General features: G+C 30.0%; 2 protein-coding genes, 1 long non-coding RNA gene and 1 other non-coding gene across 4 annotated transcripts; 3 read left to right on the top strand and 1 right to left on the bottom strand.

The window, feature by feature from the left end:
• Positions 1-2,587: 2,587 nt before the first annotated feature.
• LOC107434880 (protein HOTHEAD) lies at positions 2,588-8,995 on the top strand. The gene is given in 5 exon segments (XM_016046386.4): positions 2,588-3,301; positions 5,429-6,070; positions 6,756-7,141; positions 7,772-8,304; positions 8,715-8,995. Coding segments are annotated over 5 exon segments (1,710 nt in total). The 5' UTR covers positions 2,588-3,204; the 3' UTR covers positions 8,767-8,995.
• A 408-nt stretch (positions 8,996-9,403) lies between these two features.
• LOC112489327 (uncharacterized) lies at positions 9,404-11,802 on the bottom strand. The gene is made up of 2 exons (XR_003053611.3): positions 10,064-11,802; positions 9,404-9,857 (listed from the first exon to the last, which is right to left on the bottom strand). It is a non-coding gene; the product is annotated as an uncharacterized LOC112489327 (long non-coding RNA).
• Positions 11,803-14,282: 2,480 nt separating this feature from the next.
• Positions 14,283-14,363, top strand: TRNAL-AAG (transfer RNA leucine (anticodon AAG)). Its single transcript has one exon. It is a non-coding gene; the product is annotated as a tRNA-Leu (tRNA).
• A 6,207-nt stretch (positions 14,364-20,570) lies between these two features.
• LOC107434879 (uncharacterized) lies at positions 20,571-22,727 on the top strand. The gene has a single exon (XM_016046385.4). The coding sequence runs from the start codon at positions 20,703-20,705 to the stop codon at positions 22,632-22,634; it is 1,932 nt and encodes a 643-aa protein (XP_015901871.2). The 5' UTR covers positions 20,571-20,702; the 3' UTR covers positions 22,635-22,727.
• The last annotated feature ends 578 nt before the right edge of the window (positions 22,728-23,305 follow it).

Below are 23,305 nucleotides of genomic sequence, written 5' to 3'. Positions count from 1 at the left end.
TGTATTATTTCGTTCAATCGTACCTTTTAAAAAAACAAAAAGGGTTGCTTCAATGCCTTTTTTTTTTATTATTATTTTTTTTTCAACAATGCCTGCACTTTGTTATTAAAAAAAAAAAAAAAATCATTCCTCCTCATTATCGCACTGTTTTTTTGGGGTGAATTATTTACTACACTTGTTTATATTAACTTTTTTCTTTGTTATTTTTTCTAAATGGTCTTTTCTTAATTTTTTTAATATTATATAATTTTAGGTAATGTAATTATTATTATTTTGAATAATGATTAAAATTCAATTTAATATATCATATATAATGTAAGAATTTAAAAACTGATTATAGTATGAAAAAAATAATGATAATTTAATTTTTTTTAATTATAATATAATAATTTAAACAAAATAATATGAACAGTGATAATCAATTTTATTTTAATAAAAATATTTTTTTTAAAAAAATTATAATACAGTACGATGCAAATCCATACACTATAGACAATATTAATATAATACAAATTAATACAACACAGACTATCACAGGCTATTACAATACAAGTTAATAAAGTCCAACATACAAAGGAGCTTTTGAGGGCCTAAACTACACAAAACTAAAAGGCATATGGATTGTTCGATATTGATCTGCTTGTAATTATACCAATTCATACAAAATATGAAACTTGAGAATTTAAAGCATTAAAAAGCAATTAACCCTTATTTTTGAGAGCTTGTTATTTACCTCTTGTTTAGGTGTCCTTTGTCAATGTTTTGTTTTGTTTTGTTTTTGTGTTTTTGTGTTTTTGTTTTTTTTTTTTTTTAAATTAGAGATCAAGCATAAATAACTTATAAATGAGAAAAAAAAATTAATCAAAATAAATTTTATTTTATAAGCAGTTTAGAATGATTTTCAATTTTATTTTTTTATTTTAATTTTTAGCTTTTTTTTTTTGTTTAAAATATTTGTAGCTAGTTTTTAAACTAGTTAGGTGAGACACACATAACTAACATTTAAACTACAATCCAATTATAAACAACTAAAATAAAACTTTTAAAGAAAAAAGTGAAAATCAAAAACCAAAGGCATAAACATTACGAAATGAGCAAAATTTGATTTGCTAACATCACTACTTTAAACAGTTGAAAAACACCGAAGTTTTGATAAGCTGCATTAAGGCATTTTAGTGTATAAAAACAAAATACAGAAAACTATAAAATGCCAATAATCACCACCAAAACGATGTTAGTTAATGATCTAAATTAGATTTAAAAATAAAAAATAAAAAATTCTAAACGATCTTATTGTTGGCCAATTGACTTGGTTAAAATTTTTTAAGCATGAATTAAATCTTTATCTAATTTACTTTCTCTCCTTCTCCATGTTAGAGCTTCTCTCCCAGTGGAGACAAGTTAATCTCAATTAGTTCTTAATTCAGTTTAGGCTGCAAAAGTTGGTGAAAAATAGGGACATAAATGCGTTTCCTTGTCCTGTAAATTTGATTTGCCATCTTCATCGATCCCGTGATGTACTTCCATTGATAATAATTTCAACTGCATAGGTGTATCCTCTACATGTAATAAATCGCCGAAAAAGGTGTTATATAGATAAATAAATAAATACCTGTTATGATTGGTCATATACACATTCCTTGTCAAAATATTGACGAGGACACATTATTTAATTATGTAAAATAAAAAGGAAATATAATTTCCAACTTATAATCAAAATTTATTGATATAATTTCCAACCTACTTTCTTCATAAATTCACCCATTTAAATAGTTGTTGGTGGTGAAAAGATCTGTTTAAAGAATTTGTTGGTGGGAGGAGAAAAATAAGACCTCAAGAAATATGGAAAAAAAGAGAGACAAGAAATTTTATTTTGAAACAAAAAAGAAAAGAAAAGGAGAGGTTGTATACCACACATTGTGGTGGTTGTAATAAATGCAAACGGACATTTATAAGCCCATCCAACTGATAATGACACAGTGAATTGGAGGTTGGTTTTTCAATGTGACATTAAAGAAAACTGAACTACTCCTCCTCTAGTTAGCTCAAGTCTCATTAAACAGCTTTCAACTTTCCCATCATAACATAAGACTAGTTAAAAGGTTTAAAATTTTTGAGCCTTAAAGCCCATTTGATTGGTCCAAAATTTTCTTAAATAATTCAAGAAAAATAAAACCAATGTGTATAACGTACATGATGATTCCATGTTTCTTTGTACATGTATTATACATATGTGTGTGTGTGTATATATATATATATATATATATAGAGTTATTAAACCCATATAGATTAGTAATGACTTAAAAACTATCAGATCAATTTGATATGGATCTGATTATCGACAATTAGTCCACTTTTATTTGATGAACTTTGAATCTAATATTAAAAACACAATGACTTTGTAATTACTTGCAACTATATATCCCTCCAATATGAACTCATTCATTTTTTGGCTGCTTTTTTTCTACTTTTTTTTTTTAAAGTGTTAGCTCTTTTGATTTTGTTACTTTATTTATCCAACATTGTTTTTCGGAAAATGATGTAAAACCCACAGATGCAGATGCAGATGCATATATATATATATATATATATATGATTGACAATATATATGGCAAAAAAAAAAAAAAAAGACGAAAGAGGCATGACGTCCAACAACTCTTTGGCGCAGAAGTTATTTGGTGCAATTAAGAAAACCCAACTGCATGCCTCTTCAACCCCTTCAAAATCCTCTTCACTCCCTTCGAGATCCTCTTCACTAGTACTTTAGAAGACACACATTTTTGCTCTAAATCCAGTCAAACAGCATGAGAAGCTTACAAGTTGTATCACCTAGCTCTCTTTTATATTTTATTCATGGTATTTTTGCCAACAATTAAAGTCCAACTTTATTACGTGGGCCACAAATTAGGCGATCAAAACGCTTCTGGGTCTCATATATTGTGCATTTTCTTGGTTTATACATAATATTATTATTATCATTATCTCTCTTTTCCTCCAATCAAGGAAGAAAGAGCTAGAAAATCTTTGTACCCCCTCAAACTTTGTCTCACACCCAGCTGAGATATCGTTGGCTAATTACTTGGGGAGTTTTAATTATATAAGGAAAAGGACGTTTGATTACTTTTGGTATAGAAAAAAAACCCAATACATTTTTCTTACCAAAAGGATTTTTGGCGCCGGAGCTATATCTCAGAAAAAGGTGAGATGATGATGATAATGAGTCTTGGGTGGTGGAGATTGTTTTGTGTTTCTTTAACTGGAATTCTCTTCTTTCAAGCTGCCTTCTCTGCCTCTGAAAAAGGTATAGGTTTTTTCTATCATTTCATGGCTTTGTGCTTTTGGGTTTTGTTTTCTATTCTCTGCATTCTCTTTTTATAAGTAGCTCTTAAATCAACCCTGGTTTCTATTCATGTCTATGAAAAAATTATGTTTCTAAAATTCTCATTTTACAAGCTAAAAGCAATTAGTAGAAGTCCTTTGAAAGTATTTGAAAGAGTACTAATGATTACTCAGCAAGAGGTAGTATAAATATTTTTTCAATGTCTTATGTAGTCCATTCACGTTTGCAATTGGAGTGGTTGCAATATACAAGCTTCACTTTGATCTTCATAGTATATCATTAGATTCATAAAGTTCAAATTACATTTTTAAATTTTAGTTTTGAATCAATCTGCAGTAAATCCATTAATAAATCTTAGTTTTTGAATCAATCTACAGTAAATTCATTAAGATGTAATAAAATGATTATACATATGGATAACCATGTTATAAAAGCTATGGACAACTACATTATGGTGGATTGGTGATCAATTATATGTCATTTACAGCTATTTTATCCATAAATTACATATAATTAGATATTAATTATATATCCCACCACATACCACCAATAATTTCCCTTCACTTTAATTGTTATTTTACATCAGGGAAATAGAAGGTTACATATTAAGATTCACAATCATGATGTAATAGCTAAAAGATAAATACAACTTTTTGAGCTATCAAATCAGAACATTTATATCTTTTAATTATACGGTAAAACACAGATTTTTGACGGTTTTTGTTTGATGTTTTGTAAATAATAATATAATATCAATGTTAATGTTAGTACCCCTGTCAATTTGTATGTCAATATTGGTGCATTATTTGAATGGTTTAAAAAATAATATAATTTAAATATGCAAATGGTCAAATGAAATTAATTACGTAGTAATTTACATTTATAATTAAAAAATTATAGATTTAAAACATCAAATAAAAAAATTATAAATAATAAAAAAGCTAAATATATAAATAAATAAATCCTTCAAGAATTAAGTAAAACTTAAAATAAACCAAAATAATTAATGACACGTTATTCGTACATATAAGTTTTTTTTTTCTGATTTTGTTTTTTAGTTTTTTTTCCTGATTTTGATAGTAAGAAGCTTATTAGAAAAGATCAAATTATAAAAATCATGTAAATATAATAGTTGTAAATGCTCTCCCTCATAATTTCTCTCCCACAAGTTCTTAATTATATCATTTTTGAGTTTTTTTTTTTTTTTTTTGAAATATTGCACCATATAAGTTTATAAACAGGTGGCATACAAACACTGTGTCAAGGGGACATAACATTATCATTTGTTTATGAGTTTTGATCAGTTTCTTTTTGCTTCACAAATTCAATGTGTGAAAATGAATAATTGTCATTTTTATTAACTAATTGACGTGAAAAGATTTTAGAAAGAGCTAGCTACATTGTCTTATTATATTATATCAACATAATATTATTGAATTTTGTTGCATATTTTTCTTTTTCTTTTTCTTCACTAAGTGTCTGCATCATGACCTTTTTAGATGGACACTTGATTAGCAAAATCTTATACAAGTCAACCAAACCACAGTGAGTAAGAGTTAGGAAGAGGCCACTCCCCATTAATTAATAATTATAATACAATGCAATTAATTTCCTTTTAGCCGACCAAATACGAGTACGTGGCCCAGACTCTAGAATTTTAAGCTTGCTAATATTTTTTTAAGGAAAAATTGCTAATAATTAATAAAAATTAATGTGAAATTATATAATATCTATGTAACGAATTTATCAACCGAATCAATTTTATTAAAATGATGTAATAACATTTTAATAGTAAATAAATTAATATAAAATAAATATGTATAAATTTGAATCTTTAAAAGAGTCATAAAATTCAATACAAATTTGATAAAATAAATATCATATGTTTGCCACTAGTAAATAAATTAAAAAAAAAAGTAATTAGTAATTAGAAGTGGTAAACATATTAAAAAAAAAAAACACACAATAAGCTTTTTTTTTGCATTTTTTTTTTCAATTCATATTTTCCCACAAGTAAAATGCGATAATTTTTCTCTTCTTCCAAAGAAATGTATTCATTTAATTTTTTTTTTTTTAATATATATCCAGCTCCAAACTACACATTCATGCACAATGCCACGTCAGCACCAGACGTGTCATACTACGACTACATCATCATAGGCGGTGGGACCGCCGGCTGCCCATTAGCCGCCACGCTCTCCCAAAACTACACCGTTTTGCTCTTAGAGCGCGGCGGCTCGCCGTACGGCAACAACAACATCACCAACCTCTCCTCCTTCGGCGCGGCTCTCTCGGATCTCTCGCCCACCTCTCCATCCCAGCGCTTCATCTCCGAGGACGGTGTGATCAACGCGCGGGGTCGCGTATTGGGCGGAGGGAGCTGCCTGAACGCCGGTTTCTACACACGGGCCGCCACGGACTACGTGAGGAACGTCGGTTGGGACGGTCGGCTGGTCAACGAGTCGTATCGGTGGGTTGAGCAAACGGTGGCGTTTGAGCCTCCGTTGGGTGAGTGGCAATCGGCGGTAAGAGATGGTCTCGTGGAGATTGGGATTCTGCCGTACAACGGTTTCACGTACGATCACTTGTACGGGACCAAAGTTGGTGGGAGCATCTTTGATCGTGACGGTCGGAGACATACATCTGCTGATCTGTTGCAGTATGCTAACCCCACTGGGCTTACCGTGCTCTTGCATGCTTCTGTCCATAGGATCCGTTTCAGAACTAAAGGTTAACACTTCCTTTTATTGTTTAGTGAGTTTGAAAATTTTTCTATTATTTTTTTATTTTTTATTTATTATTATCATTACTTTTTTATTTTTTCTTTATATGGGGATGGAAATTGGAATTTTAAACTGAAATTCATATTGAATCTTTTATGGAAAAATAATATTTAATTTGCTATTTTATTAATTTTATATTATTAGGATAGAAATTCAAATTTGTATATTTATCGGATTAAAATAAAATAATAATTTTGCCATTAATTATTTTTATGTCCAATAGTATTTTCTTAATTCATGAAAGTTTATAATGGTTAGTCATCCCTGACATACATTTTTTACATTGGGTGCTTAACGTTCTATATATTACTGATAATACGCAATAAGCTACGTGGCTCCAATATAAACTATTCTATAAGGTCGAGCAGATGATTTTTGCTTTAATATCTATATCTTTAGACTATTATATGTTTTCTTCATAATCTTTTTTTTTTTAATCAAATTATAACAATTTCTGGACCTTATATGTGAATGTGAGGGTTTATTACTTAGATCGGCCTCACTTAACATTGTTATTATTATTATTACTATTTTTTTCTAATCAAGTTCGACTACTATATAAATTTGTAAACTATTACAAAGTGTTTTTTTCATGTCATTTTCTTATTGGGCCTAAATATTTTGCCAAACAGGAAGACCACGGCCTCTCGCCCACGGGGTGGTCTTCAGAGATTCATTGGGAGTGAGGCACAGAGCTTACCTCAAGAGAGGGTCCAAAAACGAGATTATTGTCTCAGCAGGTGCACTTGGAAGCCCATAGATCCTAATGTTGAGCGGGGTGGGCCCAGAAGATCACTTAAAGGCCCACAATATCAGCGTCGTGTTGGACCAGCCCATGGTTGGCCAAGGCATGTCTGACAATCCAATGAATGCCGTTTTCATCCCTTCTCCGGTTCCTGTGGAGGTTTCACTCATTGAAGTGGTTGGCATCACCCACTTTGGAAGCTACATTGAAGCTGCCAGCGGCGAGAATTTTGGGGGTGGTTCGTCTTCAGCTTCTGGAATGTCGTCTCCCAAGGTATAATTTAATTGAACCATATACATTACTTAGACCCCACATTGGCTAATCAGAACCTTCAAGCATAATTATGATACACTACCATATATATGCATACACACACATTCCTTCATATTATCTAACTATATATATGGAAAACATTTATTATATATGTATACAACCATGCTATAGTTAGTGCCAAATGCCCACATTATGGTAGGGGCTCAACATCCAAATGCAAAAAGGCACCTATATGCATTTGGATGCAGCTAAACCCTATTATAATGTGGGCATCTGTGCTCATATAAAATAAATATATATATATATATATATATATATATTTATATGTGTAAATTTGTAGCATATATATATATATATATATGAAATATTTCTCTCATGGTATCAGATACCATATCATAGCATATTTGTGTTTCGTGTAAGTTGCAACATATGTATGCGAGTGCAAAATTAGTGTACATGTGAATGTATATATTGTTTAGCCGCTAAATTCATAGTTCTAAAATTTCTAAAACAAAATTGGGCTACTAAGTTCACATACATATACGATATGTGATGAATATCTTCTTGTCTTATTACTATTCAATTCATGTGCTAAAGCCCTAACAAAAATAATGATCTTTTCAAATGCAGGTAGCCCAGTTCTCCACCAAAGCTATGCAGTTTATGGACAACCTTGACGAAACTCCAGCCTTTAGAGGTGGATTCATTCTGGAGAAAATCATGGGTCCAGTATCCACAGGCCATATGGAGCTCCGAACCCGTAACCCAAATGACAACCCATCCGTCACCTTTAACTATTTCAAAGAATCCCAAGACTTACAAAGATGTGTTCAAGGCATTTCAACCATAGAGAAAATAATTGGATCAAAGGCCTTCACAAAATTCAGATATGACACTTTGCCCTTTCCTGCTTTACTTAACATGACGGCGAGTTCGCCAATAAACTTGTTGCCTAAACATGAGAATACCTCGACGTCTTTGGAACAATATTGTAAGGACACTGTGATGACCATTTGGCATTACCATGGAGGCTGCCAAGTTGGCAGGGTGGTGGATCATGATTATAAAGTTCTTGGCATCGATGCACTTCGAGTTATCGATGGTTCTACTTTTAATTACTCCCCTGGAACCAATCCTCAAGCCACTGTCATGATGCTCGGAAGGTGATCACAATTCCATTATAAATTAAGCTACCCTTTTTTTTCCCCACTATTCTATATCTATATAGATTAACTAACTGTATCATATTAGTTATTATTGCTATGATGGACATTGATGCTTAATTATATGTAATTTAGGATGATATATCCCATGAATTATATATAATCAAGCATCAGTATTTATCATAATATATAGATTATATATATATATATAGTAGTTTTATGGTACGGATTGCATCAAAAGTCGACGTTTTTTTAAAATAAAAGTATTAGTTTTGCTGTGCACGCTGTGAACACATACACAACAAAATCGGCTTTTAGTACGGTCCGCATTATAGAATATCTCTATATACATGTATATTCAACATAGCAACATTTTCGTATTTATTGGGTTTAGTTTACTTTCGTTGCAGGTATATGGGAGTGAGGATATTAAGTGAGAGACTTTCTAGTGAGGAATCATAGTGACGATCATGATGTGGAGCCGCTGCTTTTTTTTTTTTTTTTTTACACTCTTTTGTTTTTCAAAATATTGGTCAGTGTTTGAGTGAAGACAATATCCACTTATAGAGATTTAATTGTCAATTCAAAGAAATGTCATTAAAGTTCTTGTGAAGGAAACCCTAATTTGAATTCAAAGATTTCCTTTGAGGATTAATAAAAAAAGTTAGAGTTTTAATTTCTAGTTGTTCTACATTATTAGTTCTAATTAATTGTTATTGTCTGAGATTAACTCTTAATACTGTGAAAAAGCATATTATTCGAGGCTATATGGTATACTATTCTGAAGAGGTCCCTATTCATTACGAGTACTGAACTAGTTGGCTTAGTCCTCGATTGATCAGGCTTTTAATCATCTTCATATCTTACCTTATTAATTTGCAGATGTAAAATATAGAAATTAATGAAAAAAATCTGAAAGATACACACATATATTGGTATAAGGGTGAAATGATCCTTCTATATATTTATAAACTACTAATGCATTTTTAAATCTCGAAACTATAAATAATCTAACAAAAATGGATAAAAATGAGTTGGCCCGCAACAAAAGCAAGCATTAATATTTAGGATATTAAACGAATGTGGATCAGAAGAGTAGTTTACACAAGTAGCTCATCTAATTGCATTAATTAGAGCTCAATGATGATCCCACAAGAAGCAAAATTTTAAAAGTTAGGGTAGCTAGTACCAAACACTATACATATGGTATACCCCTACTATAGCAATATATGGGGGAAAATCAGGTGTTTAATAGACCAGACAAATGGAAAAAAAGAAATAAAGTCTACAAGAGCAGTTTGAGCTGGGGTTTATTCTGATTGGACCAGCATATGAAAACTACCATTCAGATTTTCAAACACAAAATAGACACCTTGCCCCAAAAAATAAAAATAAAAATCCAGAAAGCCAAAAGATAAAATAAAAATAGAATATGACACAGGATATACCTTTTAGGTCTTGGGATTTTTTTTTTTTTGCTGCTAGCTTCCAATTTGTAAAAGGGCATCTATCTCCTCTCTTCAACCTCCTTTTTCTCTTCCTTCCTAATTAACCTTCAATTTCAAACGTTGATGGTAAAGAAAGTGATCAAAGAGAAAGAGAAAGAGAGAGAGACAGAGACAGAGCGAGAGAGAGACAGAGACAAATAGAGAATCTTAAAAACATTGGTAAGAGAAAGCATTTTCAGAGAAAAAAAGAGAGGTGCATATATATATATATATATATATATGAATATGATGCGTAGAATTAAAGAAGGCACCAAAGCATATCCGCAGCATATGCTATTTCTCGAACCCCTTATTCCCATTGCTACACCAGCCTCTTCATATATAAAAGCTCAGGTGAACCTCCCCTCTTGAACATAATTAAGCAAGAGCTTGTCTCTTTGGCATGGAGTAGATATTTGTGATAATCCAAGAGTACTAAGCGAGCTAGTTGTACGGCTTCTCTCCTTCGGCAGGCAATGATCATATACATATAATATGATCATTATTATATGTATTATTATTATTATTGTATATGGCCCGCCAAAGGAGAGTTGCCCTTCAACTACTTCTGCTTATAAAATTTATTGTCACACTCATGAGACGGCCTCTTATAAAGATCACAGCACAGCTCACGCTAAAGGTATGATATAATCGACCCTGAGCAATTAAGTAAACTATGCATGCATGTGACAATATGTGATCATTCTTTACACAACTTTTTTATATTGAGAGATTTATCATCTATCGATAACATATTTCAAATACAAATTAGAATTTTTGTTTCCAATATTAATAAAATTTTGTTATAGGTAGCAAGCAAATTTTCGGCTGTGAGAATTTAATACCTCCATATAACTGATCAAATTTTTGAAATTAAGAGTTTGCTTGTTGCCCATAAAATTGGACAGCATCGTCCTTTCTAGCAAAATTGTTTGTATTCTTACATATACAGTAAGAGTTCACACTATTTACATGTTCATATCATAGCAAATTAGCACGTAATGATGGAGAGAGAATTTGCAAAATTCGTGATGCGTGATTCTACGAGCTTGGTTTATCTTCACCATATATATATATATATACATGTATATAGTTCTGTATTAATCAAATATCTTAATTTTACAATATTAAAAGCTGAAATGGTATATAAATACACACAATATGCACAAACAATTAATATCGTCACTGTAACTGCATGATTTCTCTACTTTTTTCATTGTTCATTAATTAAATATGAAAGTTAATGTCATTTTATTATCATTATATCTTTGACTCTCCAATGTACGTGATGCGATGGATAGTTCTCCAGTTTTGAAACCAATATAGATTCAGAATTTCAAGCCACACATTCGATGTGGTTATGTTTCTTGTTAAGATAATATATACAGTCCTATTCTTCTGAATCGATGATGGAGTCCAGGAAAATATTTCTCACTCTCTCTCTCTATATATGTATCTAATGAAGCCTAAACCAACCACCATGTTGTCGAAAGAGGTACGGACTAATTAAGTGGAATCTCATTTAGCTTTTAGCTAATATACATAAGTCTTAAAATTGGTGTATAACCATTATAAATTACTTATTAATTGAGTGCCAACATGTTTGCTAATGAATCTGATGATTGTTGGACTACACAAGAGGTAAATCTTATTGATTACCCAAAAAAAAGGATGTAAATCTTACCGGGACAGCAAGATTTACTAAAAGGACTTACCAGTGGCATTTACCTATGCGGCTATGCCCTTGCAATGGAAAAGAACAAAAATTTATATGCAATAAAGACATCAACTCAGGTTAATGCATCGACGAACACATATGTACAGGCTTCGATACTTTATTAAGCATGCCGTAGAAGCTAGCTATGTATCTCCTTAATGTTTAGGTATTGTTTGGTAACATGATTAATTTTTTATTTTTTCTAGTTAATTGTGTATAATTTAGTTACGTCAAGTGTTAGCAAATAGTAGTTATTATTTGTTATACATCTTTAACAACTATAAAGTTGAAGAAAAAATGCAAAAAATAAAATAAAAGAAATAAAAAACCAACACAATTTAAAGTTCTGTTCAATTTGATGTTTATGTTTGTGGTTTTTTTTTTTTTTTTCTTCTTTAAATTTATAATCAACTTAGATGCCTTAAAAATTTTAATTACTCTCAACTTTATGCATGAAAATTACATAATTAGGTAGAGAAAAAATAAAAACTAAAACTAAAAAATCAACCACAATACCAAATGATATCTTAATTTTGCTATTCCTTTTTCACATATTAATCATCTTGTTCCTTGATTATCATCCCATTTTACCACTAATTAGCACATGACATATTCTTTGCATAGCTAGCTTTTGAATGAAAAACATTCTTGTATTTTGTTTTCAATGCGCAAATTAATACTTTGCCTACTTCAATTGAAAAGAAAACTTATTTTTAAAAAAATATTTTACAACATGGGGAATAGAAGATTTTCACCCAAATCGAAGTTTGAACCCTAAGATTTGAAGTTGTTCTTTCATTGGTTACACCATTGGACCAAGCTTATGAGTACAATTGAGTAAAAAAAAAAAAAAGAAGTAATTGGTCATTAAACAGCAAAACAATTTAACCTCAAAGAAATAAATTACCACATAGCCAATCTTTCAACATGTGCATCTGGATGTGAAAACTATTGTATATAAGTATGTTATAGTTCCACATTCCACTGTTATAGTTGTTTGTTGATACGCAACCTATGCTGTATGCAAAATATTAGGAAAAAACAGATAAAAATTTGCAAGTGCACAGGTCATTTCAAGTAATAAAAATGATGAGCTGAGTATTATTCCACAAGGCTTGATTTTATACGATTTAAGCTAGTTACTATGATTCTTTTCTATTCAATTTTATCTAGGCAACCAATTTTCAAGTTAAAAAGTTCAATTCAAAACAACTAAAAATGAACAAGACAATTAATTAAACAAAGAAGAGAAAATTGGCAAACAAGAAAAGAATCAAAATTTTTGTAAGGAAAATCACTAATTAAGGTAATAGAGATTTGATTTCACTTTACCCACTCCTATTTATATCCAAATAAGCCTCTATTAATCTAATTTTATCCAATTGATTAATTTAGGGATCCAAATTCAAGCCTAATCATTTCTCGCAAGACTAACTAGACAATATGACTAAATTGATAGCTAAATATCCACATCTAGTTATGTAATTTAACCACTCTTTAAGCACCTTATTGATTATCTAGACTCTTGTGGCTTTCCCAAACTCACAACGGTCCCGAATTGCATTATCTAATCCTAGGTTTTGAAATTAAGAATTAAGCCTTCCCAAGCAATTAATTTCAATACCCATACAAACTTTAATCTATTTCCCAATAACTTTAAAGCATAAGTATGAAAGTCAAGGTAACACAAAGAAATTGAGGCAAACTTGATTAATAAAACGCAAAATATTTTATTCATAACATAAGAAAAGTTGCATTAAATCCCTAGATAAAAAATCCAGCCAAACATGATAAATCCCATACGGAAATCCATCAACATATCCATAATCATCATATTGTTTCCACAAAAATAATAAATACAAACTTGAAATAGGATAGAAAGAGAGGGAATAGAGAAAAATTAGAGAGAAGAGGTCTTCCTATCTTCAAATCTTGAGAACCCCTTCCAAAATTTGCAACACTAAGCTTTCTTTCTCCAAAACATAAAGGTTATCTCACTAAAGCTAGTGTTTATCTCTCTCCAATTTATCTTCATTCTTGTGTCTTTCTAACTCTTGTTTCTTTCCTTCTAAAGCTTAATAATAAGCCTGCACTTGAAAACATGATAAACACCTCCAAAAGAGGCTAATCTAGCCATCAAAAATTGATCAAATTCTTTTGGAGACCATTCAGTAAACATCTGGTGAGAGGCGCACGAAATGATCTAATTGGGAAGCTAAAAACGTGAGCATTGGCAAGGAGCGTATTGAGTTTGGCGACGGTTGCATGGAGGATGGCGAGGGGAGTGCCAAATGTTGGCACTTAAGAGCCATAGCTGCTGTCTGGAGCTTCTATTTAGTCTTTTGAAAGGGAATTTGGTGAGCTCAGCGACATGAATGGTGCTTAAGCACAATGGCTGCTGCATGCTATGATTGGAGACTCCTTTGAATGCATTTAAGCTTCTCCATAATGCCTTAAGCTCCAATAAAAAAATAAAATTGAAAAAGTGCTTTCTTAAGCTTCAAAAACAATCCAAATTGCAATAAAAACCAACTTTGAAGCATTTCTACAATATGCACAGAAAATGTCTCAAAATAATTTAAAAACTTGAGTTCTCATGACTAATTAAGTCTTAAAAAGGTATCATTAAGTAAGTAAATCCTCACTTATCATTTGTTCTAAGGGCCAGTTTATATTGCACTTCTTTAGTCCTACTTGGTAAACATCGCTCTACACAAAGGTGAAAAGAAAAATGCAGATATAGTTAATAAGTTTTATCCACCTACCATCAACAAGTTGAGATGGCCGAGTTGGTCTAAGGCGCCAGATTAAGGTTCTGGTCCGAAAGGGCGTGGGTTCAAATCCCACTCTCAACAATCAATTTTCTTTTGTTCTCTGGGCCATGGGCTTGGAACTTGGTGGGCCTTGGTGGGCCTTGATTTAATTCTTTTCCAAATTGCTGTCATTTTCAGCCTCACAATGCAATTTTAAATGTCGTAACACCCACATAGGGATGTCAATTTGCCCCGCCCATCCCCGAAACCGCGGTGCACCGCCTCTAACGGGGCGGTTTTTCCCCGTAAAAACGGGGTGACGGGGCGGGCTTGGACTTACTCTCTTAGACCCGAAGCGGGGATGGGCCGGGACCAGGTATTAAAGACCCCGGTCCGAACCCGGCCCGTATATATTACCTTTTTTTTTTAATATTTTTTTTAATATTTTGAAAATTAAAATTAAACTTATTCGATTGGTTATGGGCTGAAATTAATGGTATGAAAAATTAAATTTTATATTTTTTTGTGTTTAATAATTTTTGTATTTATTGTTAACTAATTAATCTCATTTTTGTTAGCTTCATCTTCTTCACCGTATGTTGGAGCTTGTTCTTCTACTATGAGTGACATAGAAATTGATGAGGAGGTAAATTGAATTTATTTATTAAAAAAATGTTTATATTAAATTGTTTAAAATTTTTTGATATTATTTAATATTTTTGTCTATTTTTGTAGCAATCAACTCTTACGGAACATTCTTTCATGGAGACTTAAGGAAATGAGAAGTAAAACTTTATTATGTGTGCATGTGTATTTTTATAAATTTTATGTTTATGTATTTGGATTATATTATATTGTATTTTTTGAGAATGTATGTTATTAAAATTATAAATTTGAACTTTGATATCTTTTATTGTATTTTTATTATATTTTTGGTCATTTTATTTATATTTTGCTTATAGAAGAAATTTTTTTAATATAAATTTATCAAAAAAATTATATTAATTATATGAAAAAAAAACAAATGGGGAAACCGTCTCCGCACCGCCACCGATTGGGGAATCCCCGTCCCCGGCCCGCTTCTAAAAAAATGAAGAAAATTGCGGGGATGGGATGAAAAATCCCATACAGGGATGGGGACGGGATTTTAAAAACCGGCCCCGTCCCACCCCGTTGACATCCCTACACCCACAATTACCAATCAAAAAAATAAATAAATAAATAAACAAATTTTGTAACACCCTGAAGGCACGCAACAATTCCACCCATACCGTTGCAAATTAAATTATATTTATGTCGTTCTTGACCTTCTTTTAATCAAATCTCATCCTTTATCTCTACCATGTTCTGGATATGTTTTACCTTTCAACAACATCGCATCATACATAGTTTTAAATTAATTACTGCTTTAGGATAACAACTAAATTAATTTTTAATATTATTTTCTTTATTGGTTGTAATTACACGTATATAAATTAATGTGTACAAAATAAAAGCCAGTTCGGCTACCTTTGGACGGACTCGTTCAAAAGACAAATTTATTTATTTAATCGTTAATTTGGTCATTTTTTTAATTAAGATTACACTTGGGAGTAGTGATAAATTTAAATCTTGGGAGTATGGTCTGTATAGAATCAACTCCGAGGTGTGTATTAATTTGCCTTGATAGGTTCAATGAAAACAGTCCAAACTAAAAAAGCACTACGAATTCATTCTGTATCTTATAAAATGACTAGAGTTGGTGTGGCTTTGTTAATTTAAGTACCACCATCCACACCAACACCGCATGAGTTCAAGTTTACTTAGTTTGAGGGCCTAGGGAAAAGCAAAAAAATAAATAAATAACAGTTTTCCTAAAATAAACGTATAGATACGAAGAATTTATCACTAAATAATTCTCACTTGTTAAGCAATTAAAGGTAAGTCATCAATTTTTTATCTATATTTTTTTAACATTCTCCCTTGAATATAATTGATCTTTTTGGATTCATTTTGGATTTTTACATATATTTTTTAAAGCTAAATAAATTATAAATACATCTTGAAATATTATATTATTAAAAAAATATATATCACCTACTAAAACAACCTAATAGCTAATAAAGAAGATTATAATAGTTTTTTATTATATTTGTCTTAATCTAAGAATTTATATATATATATATATATATATATATTTGTATGTGTGGGTGTGTACACATATAGCTCTGCTGTCATACATGGGCACATCCAAACTAAGATAGGCATGCCAATCAGTAATCAAATTGGCAATGGTGGGTTACATATCTACAGATATCAATAATTAGTAGAGTATGACCTTTTTTATATATCTGTTATAGTAAAATTATATATATTTGTTATTAAAGTTCAAAAATTCGATATTAATAAAAATATTAAGGATTTAGAATATAAAAATATTTATATAAATATTAAAAATTACTAAATATCAATAAAAACTCATAAAAAATTTATAAAAATTTTTATTGAAACTTTAGAATTAACTTATTTAATTAATTAATTATCAAATTGATTGTAAAAACTATAAAAATATTGAATGGATTTTATATTTCTCTTAGTCAATAATGTACAATGAGTGTTAATGATCATAAATATATTATTATCAATAAAAAAATGTAAAAAAATATATTTGATACAAATATTTACTAATTAAAATCATATTTTTAAAAATTAAAATTTTCCTCAAAATTTCTATTTTTTCAACATATAGAAAGGAAATTTAACTCTCAAATGGAAACAGATATATTTTTCATAATATCTACCAAAGTTTTTTATATATATTTTTTTCATAATTTTCATAGAAATTTCAGCCATAATATTCTATCAAATACTTCACAATTTAGTTAAAAAAAAAAATTATAATTTTTATGGAATTTTTTAATTTTTTCATAGAAATTTTGGATATATTTATGAATTTTTTTAACAAAAATTATGAAAAATTTTTATAAATATTATTGATGTTTTGTCTAATTTTTGCTAAATTAACATTATTGATGGGTTTTTCTTTTTTTACCTTTTAATTGCTTTCCAATAATTAAGCAAAAAAAAATAAAGAATTCATATTTAACAAATAATATCCAAAATTACATTGAAGAAGTCTATATATCATATTCTTAAAGAAAATTACTGTTACAAGTTACAAGCGTACCTACCTATTATTATATTTTTTTACAAAAATAATTTTAATATTCGTATAAATATTATAAAGTAGTTAAAAATTAAAATGTAAGCAAAAATTGAAAAATATGTAGAGAATATATTCTCATCAAACTCAATTATCAGGGATTCATATCATTGGCATATTAACAGTTGTATGCAAAATTATCAAGAAAATATATTTTTTTATAATTACTTCTTACATTTTATATCCTAAAATGAGAATAAGAAAGAGATCAACAATTTTCAATCATTTAGGAGTTTTTTATAATATTGAAATGATATTTATAAAATATAATATAATTGTAATAATTGTTCGAAATATCTTAATTGATAAAAAAAAATTATCAAATATGTATTTTGTTTTACATTTTTTTATTGATAATAGCATATTAATGACCATAAACATTCACTATAAATCGATTAATTAAGAGAAATATAATTTCCATTCAATATTTTTGCTATTTTTATAATTAATTTGATAATTAACTAAGTAAATAAGCTAATCTTAAGTCTCAATAAAAATTTCTACTCTTTAAATCAATATTTTTATCAATTTTTATAATTTTTTATGAGTTTTTATTAATATTTGATAATTTTCAATATTTTCATGGATATTTTTATATTTTAAAATCTTTATATTTTCATCAATATCAAAATTTTGGATACTGATAAAAATATATAGAATAATTATTACAATTATATTATATATCACAAAATGCTATTTTAATACTACATAGAATTTTTGAATAGTTGAAAATTATTGATCTCTTTTTTATTTTCATTTTAAGTTGTGAAATATGAGAAGTAATTGTTAAAAATTATATTTCATTGATAATTTTGTATATAATTATTAATATACCAACCATATAGATTTAAATATGATTATCATTATTAATAATAATTATATGATATTAATTGACTGTATGCAAAATTATTATCATCTGATGATTGAATTTGAAAAGGTACTCACAAATTACTAATTGATGATATTTTATAAATATGTCATCAATTCATTTACCTATATTTACAGAGAATATATTTTTAGCACATTTTATAATATTTATTTATTTTATAGTATTTATGATATAATATTTATTATTTATTTCACATGCATATTTATATTTTTGTTTATATTATAATTTATATTTACTTTATAATATTTATAGAAATATTAATGTATTATAGTTAAACATCAATAATATTTTAAAATTTTTTGATAAAATAATTTTTAAAAAATTAAATTTAATTGAAATTTCTACAAAAATAAAAATTTTATGGAAAATTTTCAATGGAAATTATGAATTTTTTGACAAAATTATAAAAGAATTAATGTAGATATTTGATAGATACTTCAATGAAAATTTTGTGAAAATATTTGAAATTTTCAATGAAAATTTTGAAAATTATTTGTTTCTATTTGAGATCAAAATTTCCTATCTATTCTTTGAAAATATGAAAATTTAGACAAAATTTTCTTGAAAATTTTGATTTTTTAAACCTTACTCATGAGTTACTATTTAATGATATTTCATAAGTATTTTATTAATTTATTAGCTACATTTTCATAAGATATATTTCCTGCATATATTTAATATTTATCTACTTTATAATATTTATAATATAATATTTATTATTTATTTCACATGCATATTTGTATTTTTGTCTATATAATAATTTCTATCTACTTTGTAATATTCATAGAAATATTAAATTTATTATAGCAAAAAAAAATAATAAGTAAGTAAACAGTTAAATATTAATAATTTTTATTATATTTTATAAAAAATTAAATTTAATAGAAATTTTTTACAAAAATTTTTAAAATTTTATATAAATTCTCACAAAATTATGAATTTTTTAATACAATTATAAAAGAATTGATATGAATATTTAATTAAAATTTTATGAAAATTTTGTGAATATATCAAAAAATTCGGTGAAAAGTTTGGAAATTTTATCCGCTTGTATTTGGCTATCATAATTTTCTACCCATCCTTTAAAACTGGAAATTTCAATTTTTTAAACCTTTATCTGCAATTATACAAGTGAGCTATGCGTCACAGTTTTTAAAACCCTGGGAGAAGTTTCTCCCATGGTAATGAGAGGAAGACCAGGCCAAAACAGTCAACTAATAAAAACAGATTGACGAATATATGCTCGCTTAGGTACGCATTGAAAGATTGTATTCACTAGAAATTGACTTTTGCTACTTCGTTAGGGTAATTTTAAATAAATCTAAATGGAATTACAGCATTTATGGAAGGAAACTCTAGTCTAACTTGCATGAAAAGTGCCGGCCAATTTAATTGTTCCTTATATTGCCATTTTGTGCTTGTTGTTTACCTTTGCCGCATCTTCATGACCAAAAAGTTTCAGCGATACCAAGATAGCCTTTTTATCTCTTTGGGGATAAAGCACAGCCACTTCATTTCTTATTTTCATTTTCTGGATCATTTTTTTATGCCAAAAAAAAAAAAATTTGGTGGCTGGCTGACCTTTGAGAGGTTTCTAGTTGTTTGTAAATTCAATGTTTAATACCCTAAAAAAAAAAAAAATTAAATAGCTCCAACCCACTAGACCCACTATGTTATTATTATGACTTTTAAGTTGATAAATTAGCTACAAACATTTATGGTTTATGCTATGATAGCTATACATCAAAATTTATTACCCCAAAAAAAAAAAAAGAAAAAAACTCTTTATCATAATTGGAAACTTCGGAAATCTATGAGCAATTATGAGAAATATTTGTCAATAGTAATAAGTAATTATTTTAAGTTTGAATCTCCAAATTAATAATTATATGTCCAAATTTTTATTTTTTTTTTAAAGTTGCAAAAGACCCAGAATTTGAATCTTTCCATTTAAAATATTAGGGAAAAAAATTATGTGTCCTAAAAACAATTATACAAGTATCATGTTAACGTGCTGATTTATGGTTGTTATAATAATAATTATTATTATTAAAGAAATAACTTTGTTGAAAACAAGAGAGTCAACATTTAAAATCGCAGAAGACTTGGTCATTTGAGTATTCGAGCATACGGCATGCCTCCAGTCCACGACAGCAAGCCGTCAACAAATCTGCAAAAGTTGGTAAGACATTTCACACATTGCATTTATGCACCAATCAAAAAAACCAATTCATAGAAAAATCAATAACCCATTTGAAAGTTGAACTAAGAGAAACACACAAAAACATATAATTAAAGCAAAGGGAACAAACAAGAAACAAAATAAAAAAAAAAAAAAAAATTAAGAAATATGCAATCACCTTGCATTAGAGAAGCCTCAAAAGCTCTCATTCATGGTTGCTGTGCAGCACCTTTTGTCGGCCTTCCAGACTCTCATAGTTCTCACTCTCCAGATCCCACGCAGAGTGTTTGGGTAGCAGGTTCTGACCACCATTTTGCTCTTGCCACAGCTTCCACTCTTCCGCCAAACTCCCAATTCACAAACCATGAATCTCTTCCTTCTTTGCTTGAATCTTTTTCCAAATTCATTCGAGCTTATCCACAATACTCTGAGACTCATCTGGCTGATCAAATCCGATCCCAACAATATTACCATCTCACCATCTCTAACCATGTTTGTCTAGATTATGTCGGTCATGGCCTTTTCTCTTTTTCTCAGCAGCACCGGAAACATTTTTCATCATCAACAGCTTCTTTTGCTTCATCATCTTCTGCTCCTCCTCCGCCTCCTCCAATTGTCCAATATTCATCTGAACCTAATTTTTTCGATATTTCCTACAAGTCTGTGAACTTGAAATCTCAGTTACTTCATGGTGGGAAAGACTCAGAGATCGAGATGAAAGTGAGAAGCAGAATTATGGAGTTTATGAACGTCTCAGAAGATGATTACACCATGGTATTTACTGCTAATCAATCATCTGCTTTGAAACTTTTGGCCGATTCTTATCCGTTTCAGACTAACAGAAATCTACTAACAGTTTATGATTATAAGAATGAGGCAGTGGAAGTGATGATTGAGAGCTCTAAGAAAAGAGGAGCAAGAGTCATGGCGGCTGAGTATTCATGGCCCAATATGAGAATCCAATCGAGGAAATTAAGAAAGATGGTGGTTCATAAGAGGAACACGAGAAAAAGAGGACTGTTTGTTTTTCCTCTTCAGTCTAGAATGACTGGAGCTCGGTATCCATATCTATGGATGAGCATAGCTAGGGAAAATGGCTGGCATGTCTTGCTTGACGCTTGTTCACTAGGACCTAAGGACATGGAAACCTTGGGACTTGCTCTGTTCAGGCCTGACTTTCTCATTTGCTCATTTTTCAAAATTTTTGGAGAGAACCCATCTGGGTTTGGGTGTTTGTTTGTCAAGAAAACCATTGTTTCTCTCTTAACGGATTCAACTTCTTCTACTAGTATTGGTATAGTGAGCCTTCTCCCAACATCAACACTATTACCATCTCATTTCCCTCAAGAATCATCAACAACTGAAGACAAAGAAACTGAACAAAAATGGAACTTCGATTCAGATGGTTTGGCCGTGTCTAACATTGAAGAAGTGTCATTGGAGAAAAGGGAAACTTCATTCTCAGAACTAGTGGAGTCAAAGACAATACCTTTTGAATCTGACCAAACCAAGAACAAAAGTGTTGGTGGAAACTCAGAGATTGAATTCAGGGGTTTGGATCATGCAGATTCGTTGGGTCTTATACTGATTAGTAGCAGAGTTAAATACTTGATCAACTGGCTGGTGAATGCATTAATAAGTCTTCAACATCCACATGCTGAAAATGGCCCTCCTCTAATCAGAATCTATGGACCAAAGATAAGACCAGACAGAGGACCAAGTGTTGCTTTCAATGTGTTTGATTGGAAAGGAGAAAAGATTGATCCTGCACTTGTACAGAAGCTAGCAGATCGAAATAATATATCTCTAAGCTATGGATTTTTGCAACACATCTGGTTTTCAGACAAGAATGAAGAAGAGAGGGAGACAAAAATAGAGAGATTTACAGCTGAGACAAAAGGAATTGGAGTGTCGAACAAAAGCAGAGCTGAATATCATTCAGGTGGGATATCTGCAGTCACAGCTACCCTGGGGATGCTGACAAACTTTGAAGACATTTATAGGCTATGGGTTTTTGTTTCCAGGTTTCTAGATGCAGATTTTGTGGAGAAAGAAAGGTGGAGATACTTGGCTCTCAACCAAAGAAAAATTGAAGTTTGAAGAATGGGTACAATTTATTCTTTCATTCATTTTGGCATTTGTAGAAACAGTCATCTATTTAAATGCTCATAATACAGAAAGTTTAATTCAAAAGATTCACCTAGTTTCCTCGCTAATTATTCATTTAATTCTGCATTGCTGCGTCCAATAGTCCAATTGCAAAGTCACTGTTTTCGAGCAAGGATACTCAGTTTTCGTCCCCCACCCTCAATATCAACCAAAAAGAAAAATCTGCGTTGCCTGCCAATTATTCATTTGAACACACTAAAATCAGCAAATGCTCAAAGGTTTAATCTAAAATGATTAAGAACCTTTGCAGCATCAATTTATCAAACAGGTTGAGAAGCAAATGAAACCAGAAAAATATGGTTGCTAGCTTTATAACCAAATGGTACGCAGGAGAGGTTCAGGATTCCCCTCCAGTGGGATTAGATATATAGTTGAACTTTAAAAAAATTGGGAGAAGTTTTAAGGGAAAGCCAGGGCTGTCCCTGCTATGCTGTTTGACCAAGATAGCCATAGAATATGAACAAAATGGAGAATGCCCACCAATATGTTGTTTGAAAGATAAGATTGAATACATTTTCTTGGGTTGATTGTAGGATTTTATGACCACTGTAGGCTATAACTACAAGAACATTTAGTTAAAAGTAGAGGGAAACTTGAAGCTT

This window comes from Ziziphus jujuba, chromosome 6, assembly GCF_031755915.1.
Source record: "Ziziphus jujuba cultivar Dongzao chromosome 6, ASM3175591v1".
Lineage (NCBI taxonomy): Eukaryota > Viridiplantae > Streptophyta > Magnoliopsida > Rosales > Rhamnaceae > Ziziphus > Ziziphus jujuba.
This window is presented reverse-complemented; position numbering and strand designations above follow the sequence as displayed.